The sequence below is a fragment of the Chiloscyllium plagiosum genome, chromosome 10 (assembly GCF_004010195.1).
Source record: "Chiloscyllium plagiosum isolate BGI_BamShark_2017 chromosome 10, ASM401019v2, whole genome shotgun sequence".
Lineage (NCBI taxonomy): Eukaryota > Metazoa > Chordata > Chondrichthyes > Orectolobiformes > Hemiscylliidae > Chiloscyllium > Chiloscyllium plagiosum.
In genome coordinates, this window is record NC_057719.1 from 83,905,419 (window position 1) to 83,914,182 (window position 8,764).

The following is an 8,764-nucleotide window of genomic DNA, read 5'->3' on the forward strand; positions in this document are numbered from 1 at the left end:
AGATTAATCCCCGCAAAGGCAGGATTGTCTTATGAGGGGAGATTGGGGAAACTGGGGTCGAGAGTCTCTAGAATTTCTAAGAATGAAAAGTGATCTAAGGATTCACTGAGGGCATGTGCATGGATATCGATAGAATGTATGATGTCAGCATTAAACACAGGCCATCTAAGTTTGAGATGAGGAAAATTTATTCACTTTGAGATCTGTGAAAGCTCAATCATCGAGCAGGGTGAGGACAGAAATTGATCGGTTTTTGAGCACTAATGATATCGAGGGGTATAGAGATAAAGTGGGATAATGGCATTGAGGAGATGATCGGCCATGATTTATAATGATGGGGCAGACTCAATGAACAGAATGGCCTTGCTTCTGTCCCTATGATTAGGTTGGGTGGCTGTTTCCTGGCTAAAGAAGACATGATAGGCTAAATTGTATCATTTTGTGCCATAAACCCTCCACGATGCTGTGTTTCTAAGTACAGGAGCTAGCAATGATATACACATAGTTGTACAGCACTGGACAGGAGTGAAATGAATGAAGAAACTTTCTGAAATGAAACAATAAAGTGCAAGCAGGTAATTCAACAAGAGTCTTCTCCTGTAAAACTCTGGGTGCCCATAAATCTCTCACCAACACATCAAGTCAATACAAACTGAGAAGTGTCTCATGAGCACGGCCTGTCTAATGTAACCAGCCTAAGGCCTATATTTGTGTGCCTTTTTATGCAAACAGGTAAAATAATTCATCAGCTTTGGAAGCCAAGTACACACAGCAGGAACACACAAGGTTATAAAACTCTCTTTTTTTAGATTACTTAGATTAGATTAGATTACTTACAGTGTGGAAACAGGCCCTTCGGCCCAACAAGTCCACACCAACCCGCCGAAGCGCAACCCACCCAGACCCATTCCCCTACATTTACCCCTGCACCTAACACTACGGGCAATTTAGCATGGCCAATTCACCTAACCTGCACATTTTTGGACTGTGGGAGGAAACCGGAGCACCCGGAGGAAACCCACGCAGGCACGGGGAGAATGTGCAAACTCCACACAGTCAGTCGCCTGAAGCGGGAATTGAACCCAGGTCTCTGGCGCTGTGAGGCAACAGTGCTAACCACTGTGCCACCGCGCCGCCCTCAAGAAATTGCAGTCATACCTTGTCTGCTCATGTGCTCAGATCACTTTAAACCAATTTTTTAGTCAATTAATATTTGTGAAGGATAGTCTCTGAAGGGTAGGAAACATGGCAGACAACTTTTCTACAGCAACATAACACAATAACAATATGATAAATTATCAGATAATCTGTAGTGACCTTGGTTGAAGAATAAATATTGCTCAAAAGCTCAAGGAGAACTCTCTTGAATTTCTTTAAGTAATGTTTTGCAGCCTTGAGCATCCAACTTGAGAGCTGGCACTGGTTTAACATCTTACCTGAAAAATGACACTTCTAACAGTGAAGCATCACTTCAGTACTGCACTGGTTCTGTCAGTCTAGATTTTGCATGCAAACCTTCAAAATCGGACCTTAACCCACGGACATTTGAATCGGTGGTAACAATGCTACCTGCCAAATGATATGGGGGACAAAGCAGAAAGCGTCACATGCTCATGGTGGTGCAGGCAGAGATAGAATTTTCAGGGGAGCACAACTGGATAATGTTGTTTTATCTATTTTGATAAAACTGCTTTTTATGAAAGTAAATAGTTAAACTGTACAGATGGGTTGACAAGTTCAACATCCAGTCCCTGCACGTGTAGCTAAGGAGAAGAAAGTCGAGATATCACAATTAATTCAGCTTGCCTGCGTTAGACAGGAATGTATCAGTCACAGTCATCGCGCTGTAACTTCTGTTGAAGGTTTAACAGTAGGCAGTGGTTGGTGAGGAATCAGACTCAATTGCAATGCCAAATGCAGTGAACAAATGAGGCACTCACCGTGGCTGATGTGCATGGAAGCATACCTTAACGGAAGACAGAGACTACAGGCAAGGAACATAGGAACAGGGGGAGGTTGTCTTCTTGAATCTTTTTGCCATTCAATTTCTCAACAGTTTGACTTGTATCTTAGATATATCTATTTATCCAATAAATAATGCTAATACATTTACTACAAAAGTCTACCCATTTTAGTTCTGAAATTTTCACCTTGCCCCTGAGAGAGAGATTTCTGGAGAGAGTTCCAAATTTCCCCTCCCTTTTGTGTTAGTAAGTGCTTCCTGATATCACACCTGAATGACTCCAATTTTAAGTTTATAAACCTTTGTTTTGGGATCACACACGAGAGGAAATAGCTTCTTTTGATCCTAATTCTCAAAAATCCTTCAATTCCTGTAAACAGCTTAATTTAATCATCTCTTAATCTTCTATATTCAGGAAAATAAAAACGTGGGCTTTAAGCAATCAGTCCTCATGACGTAATCCTTTACAAGTCCACTGTAACTCATATCCTCCCTGGGCAACACATCCTTTTTGAGATGAGATGTCCAGAATTGAATGCAGTTCACCAGGTATGGCTACCTTGCCCCCCCCCCCAAACAGCTGTAACATTACTTATTCCTTGTTATTATTAAGATAAAGGCCTACAATCCATTGGCATTTTGAATTATTCTCTTTTCCTGTTCACTAACTTTCAGTGGTAGTAAGAGAAAATATGGGTGGAGGTGAAAAACAAATACAGTCTCTCTCTTTTGAGGTTCCTTTCCCAACAAAGTATTGCAAGTGGAATTAATTTGGAAAAAATGATCATAGCTGAAAAATGTATTGCTGGAAAAGCGCAGCAGGTCAGGCAGCATCAAAGGAGAAGGAGAATCGACGTTTTGGGAATAAGCCCTTCTTCAGGAATGAGGAGGATGTGCCAAGCAGGCTAAGATAAAAGGTAGGGAGGAGGGACTTGGGGGAGGGGCGTTGGGAATGCGATAGGTGGAAGGAGGTTAAGGTGAGGGTGATAGGCCGGAGAGGGGGTGGGGGGCGGAGAGGTCGGGAAGAAGATTGCAGGTCAAGAAGGCGGTGCTGAGTCTGAGGATTGGGACTGAGAAAAGGTGGGGGGAGGGGAAATGAGGAAGCTGGAGAAATCTGCATTCATCCCTTGCAACACATTTTTCAGCTCTGATCCCCAGCATCTCTTAGAAAATGATAGCCTGGATCAGCAGAACAAAAAAGCTAAAGGACCCACTGCACAACATGTGCAAGTGTATTATAAGTTATTTTATATATGTTCTCTATAGGGGTCTTTTGCATTTACATATGCACAATCACAATCACACATAAGCCTTTTTTGCACACTTGAATCAATTTTTTCTCTACAAGATTTGACTACATGATCTAGGCTGACAATCCTCGAGCTCAGGTAAATCATCACACAAAACCAGGTTATAGCCCGACAGGTGTATTTGGAACTACATAGCTTTCGGAGTGCTGCTCCCTCACCTGGTAGCACTCCAAAAGCTAGTGCTTCCAAATAAACCTGGTGTTGTGCGGTTTTTAACTTTGTGCACCCAGTCCAACACGTCAATCCTAGAACTGAGGGAGTGCTGCACTATTCAGGATGTCACCTTGTGGGAGAGACTGCCCTCTGAAGTGGGTGCATGATGTTATTGAAGAGGAGAGGGCACAGTTCTCCTCCATTTGCTCTATAACTTAGTTATATTAACAGCCAACCTACATCACTGAAGCAGCTAAACCATTGGTCATTACCACATTATTGTTTGTAAGACCTTGCTGTGTGTAAATTAGCCAGTGTGTTTCCTACATGACAACAGTGACAACGTGTCAAAACTACTTCACTGACCAGGAAGAGCTTTGGAATATCCTAAGTTTATGAAGGGCCCTAGATAAATTCAAATTTTCTTTTTATTTCAATATAAACAGTTAGAGCCTTGATACAACTGATTGAAAATGACGACAGGCTGTTGTAGTTTGTTAATGAAAAAGACCATTACCTTCAGGCAGGGAGGAACGACTTGCGCTCGAGCTTGGCACAAAGTTTTGACTCAGCCTTGTTGTGATCTGGTTCGTTAGGACGACCTGCAGAGAGGGAAAGGAGAGTTACAGCAAGGCGCCTTCACATCTTCCTCAGAAGCATCTTTCCTTTCAGGAGCACTGGAAGGAATTTGGCACCCTTTCTCATTGGCAAGTGTGGTGGTGAGGGGCATTTAATGAGACAGGTGAGAACCCCATCCTTTGCTCATCTTCAAAGTTGGGATGGCCATGGATGCCAACTTAAACTTTTAGAGTGGCAATGTCTGCTCAAGGGGCTCTTCCAGTTGTTGGCACTAACTTGGCACAGGTGCTAGACCCCCTAGCTATGCTGCAAATTCCCTAGTCTATAGCGCCTATGGTGTGATCACCATCCTGCATCACCTATCTCTGGCCTAGCATTGGTAGCAGTAGCCACCTCCTTCTCGATTGTGAGGCTGTTCAAAGAATTGCTGGCCTCTGATTGGCCAGCAGCTCTTGGCGAGCAGGACCTCCACTCTTGAGGAGGACCCACTGCTTCACCGTTAAATGTAGCCAGCGGGTAAGACCACTGCCGCCTCCATTAAATATAACATCCAGAGTCAGTACCCAGACTCCCAGATTTGGTGCAGCACAGGGCAAATGCCAAGTATAGCTCCCTCTGGGAGGCTTCGCCTGGAGGTCCACTGAAGATCTTGCCTAGTAGGGTGATAAAACGTCTGGAAATGAACCTTGCAGCACAGTGAGCAAACCTACATCCAGAACCTCAACCTGAGCTACAAATCTTCTCAAAACTCGCTATAGCTCCCTCTTCCTAGTCTCCATCAAATACTCCCAGGGCAGATACAGCCTAGGATTTGATACAGAGTAAAGATTCCTCTACACTGTCCCATTAAACAGTCCCAGGGCAGATACACCACAGATTAGACACAATGTAAAACTCCATCTATACCAATAGTGCTTGAAGGCCAGATAATGGACAGGGCAAATGCAAAGTAAATCTCCACTTCTGCTGCCTAGGTCCATTATAACATTATAGGTTAGACTCAACAGTAAAGCTTTCCCTTCTTCACTGCATCAGGTATTAAGTACTAACACAGAGTATGCTGGAGAAACCTAGCAGGTTTGGCAGTACCTGTTCAGAGGGAATCAGAATTAACGTTTTGAGTCTGGTATGACACTTCTTCAGAACTGAAAGTTGTTAGAAAATGCCTGCTTTATACTTTGACAGAAGCAGAGATCCAGTGCAAAAGACAAAGGTGCTGTTTTGTTATGGAGAAACGGAAAGAGAGAGATAAAATGGATGGAGGGTTGTCTCTACCAAGAGCAAAGTAAACAGGACACAAACAAGACAAACCTGAGTGGCATGTGCTGGAGGATAAGAAAAATGGAGAACAGACATAATGCGGTCAGTTTTTGAAATTATAGAATTCAATTTTGAGACCTCGAGGCAGTAAAGAAACTAAACAGAAAAGTGGGATGTTTTTCTTCAAACTTCTGTTGTGCTTTGTTGGAACATTGCAACAGGCCCAGAACAGATATATCAGTATGACAGCCAGGTGATTTACTGAAATGACAAGCAACTGGGACGTCGGGATCATTCCTACAGACAGAGTCGAGATGCTCCACAAAGTGGTCACCCAGTCTGCATTTTGTCCTGCCAACATAAAGGAGACCACATTGTGAGCAGCGAATGCAGTAGATGGGCTTGAACTACCTGTAAAATTATGAGATAAGGTAGACAGGAAGAAACCTTTCCACTTTCTGGAAAGACCAGGGGCATAGATTTAAGGTAAAGGGCAGAAGGTTCAGAGGAGACATGAGGAAAGACGGAGTTTTTTGAAGAACTAACAAAGAGGATTGATGAGGGCAGAGCGGTAGATGTGATCTATATGGACTTCAGTAAGGCGTTCAACAAGGTTCCCTATGGGAGACTGATTAGCAAGGTTAGATCTCACGAGATACAGGGAGAACTAGCCATTTGGATACAGAACTGGCTCAAAGGTAGAAGACAGAGGGTGGTGGTGGAGGGATGTTTTTCAGACTGGAGGCCTGTGACCAGTGGAGTGCCACAAGGATCGGTGCTGGACCCACTATTTTTCATCATTTATATAAATGATTTGGATGTGAGAATAAGATGTGAAGTTGGCATTTGGGTGGGTATATGAATAGGAAGGGTTTGGAGGGATATGGGATGGGTGCTGGCAGGTGGGACTGGATTGGGTTGGGATATCTGGTCGGCATGGACGGGTTGGACTGAAGGGTCTGCTTCCATGTTGTACATCTCTATGACATCAGAGGGTGGTGGGAATCTGGAACTCACTGCTTCTAAGGATGGGAGAGGCAGAAACCCTCACAAACATTTAGATGTGTACTTGTGATGCCAAGGCTATGTGCCAAATTCCAAAAAATGGGATTGGAATAATTCGGCAGTTGTTTTTGACTGGCGTGGAATTGGTGAGCTGAAGGGCCTTTTCTGTGCTGGCAATCTCTGACTAAGCGGAACAGAAATTCTGCCTGGGTGTAAGAGCCTGGAGGGAACCCATTCTCTTCTTTTCATACCTTACTTTATACGAATTTTACATCTCCTTTTCTCTTTACCCACCATTAACAACACCGAGGTCTTTTGCATTTGGCCATGCCTCTGTCAAAGGTAGAGAAGAAAAGTTTTTCAACACCTTTCAGCTCCAAAAAACAGTCACCCTGGACTCGAAACATTAATGCTGTTTCTTGATTGATGTTGCCAGACCTGCTGAGTTCCTCCAGCACTCTCCTCATTTCAGATTTCCAGCATCCAAAAGATTTCATTTTTACTCAATACTGAGTAAACATTTCTCTATATTCTGTCACCAAAATGCTTCAACATTCAAATGCAAATCAAACATAGGAACAGAAGTAAGCCACTCAGTCCCTTGAGCCTGGTCTGTCTGCTTTCAATGAAATCATGGTAGGTGTAACCCTCAACCCTAATGATTTTGACCCATATCCCTTAATACCTTTGCTTAACAAAAACTTATCTATCACAGATTCCGCATCCACTGCATCTTGTGGAAGTGTGTTCCAAACCTCTATTCTATGCTGTAATCCTCCAAGGCCAACATATCTCTCCTAAGGTATAATGTCCTGATCTGTTCTCAGTGCTATAGCATAATTTCTGCATTCTTATACTCCCGCCCTCCAGATATAAAGGCCACCTCTCTCAAAAAGCATACCATGACCTGAGCGGGATGATAATTTGGAGAAAATTCCATCCTGGTGGACTTGTATCCAACCGGATATGGGCTGAGACTGACTAATTTATTTCACACAAAATCATTTTAAACGTCTGCTATTAAAAACAATTACCTATTAGATTAGATTAGATTCCCTACAGTGTGGAAACAGGCCCTTCGGCCCAACAAGTCCACACTGACCCTCTGAAGAGTAACCCACCCAGACTCATTTCCCTCTGACTAATGCACCTAACACTACGGGCAATTTAGCATGGCCAATTCACCCGACCTGCACATCTTTGTGACTGTGGGAGGAAACTGGAGCACCCGGAGGAAACCCACGCAGACACGGGGAGAATGTGCAAACTCCACACAGTCAGTCACCCAAGGCTGGAATCGAACCCGGGTCCCTAGTGCTGTGAGGCAGCAGTGCTAACCACCGAGCCACCTTATTTTCTATCAATGCTACTTAACTCTATGATCTGCCTGTACTGCTCGCAAGACAAAGCTATTCACTGTGCCTTGGTACACACGACAATAAATTCAATTCAACAACAACTTGCATTTATAACACAGCTTTAACATGGTAAGACTTCTCAGAAGTCATTATCAGTCAAACATTTGACACAGTGCCTTTAAGATTATATTAGAATAAGTGATCATTTGATTAAAAAAAAGTAGAGCTTACGAAAGAGGCAGCACAATGGCTCAGTAATGAGCACTGTTGCCTCTTACCACTAGAAACTGGGTTTAATTCTACCTTTGAGTCACTGTCTGTGTGGGGTTTGCATATTCTCCCCGTGTCTACGTGGTACCCTCCGGCTGCTTTGGTTTCTTTCCACAGTCCAAAGCTGTGCAGGTTAGGTGGCTTGACCATGCTAAGTTGCCCATAGTGTCCTGGTATGTGTAGGTTAGGTGGATTAGCCATGGTTTGCAGGGATAGGGTGGGTCTGGGCGAGATGCTGTTCAGAGGGTTGGCGTGGACCCAATGGGCTGAATGGCCTGTAGGGATTCTGAGGATCTTAAAGCAGGCTAGAGACAGAGAGGTTGAGGAGTTAAGAAGGAATTTCAAAGATTATGCACTAGACAGCTGAAACTAACTGGCATTGGTGGATTATTGAGATATTCAAGTTGCTAGAACTGGAGAGATGCGACTGGAGTTTAGAAAGGAAGGCATAGGTCACATGGATTTTAGTAAGGCATTTGATAAGGTTCCCCATGGTAGGTTTATGCGGAAAGTCAGGAGGCATGGGATAGAGGGAAATTTGGTCAATTGGATAGAAAACTGGCTAACCGGTCGAAGTCAGAGAGTGGTGGTAGATGGTAAATATTCAGCCTGGAGCCCAGCTACAAGTGGAGTTCCGCAGGGATCAGTCCTGGGTCCTCTGCTGTTCGTAATTTTTATTAATGACTTGGATGAGGGAGTCAAAGGGTGGGTCAGTAAATTTGCAGATGATACAAAGATTGGTGGAGTTGTGGATAGTGAGCAGGGCTGTTGTTGGCTGCAAAGGGACTTAGATATGATGCAGAGCAGGGCTGAGGAGTGGCAGATGGAGTTCAACCCTGCCAAGTGTAAGGTTGTCCATTTTGGAA

The 8,764-nt window shown here is 43.8% G+C and overlaps 1 protein-coding gene across 5 annotated transcripts in view; it reads right to left on the bottom strand.

Annotated features, from left to right (window-relative positions):
* Window positions 1-8,764, bottom strand: part of rad51b (RAD51 paralog B) — a 568,881-nt gene that overhangs the window by 226,924 nt on the left and 333,193 nt on the right. For all 5 annotated transcript variants that reach the window (XM_043698230.1, XM_043698228.1, XM_043698226.1 and 2 more), the window contains exon 8: window positions 3,944-4,028. In XM_043698230.1, coding sequence (XP_043554165.1) covers window positions 3,944-4,028 — 85 coding nt within the window. The remainder of the gene's footprint in view (window positions 1-3,943; window positions 4,029-8,764) is intronic.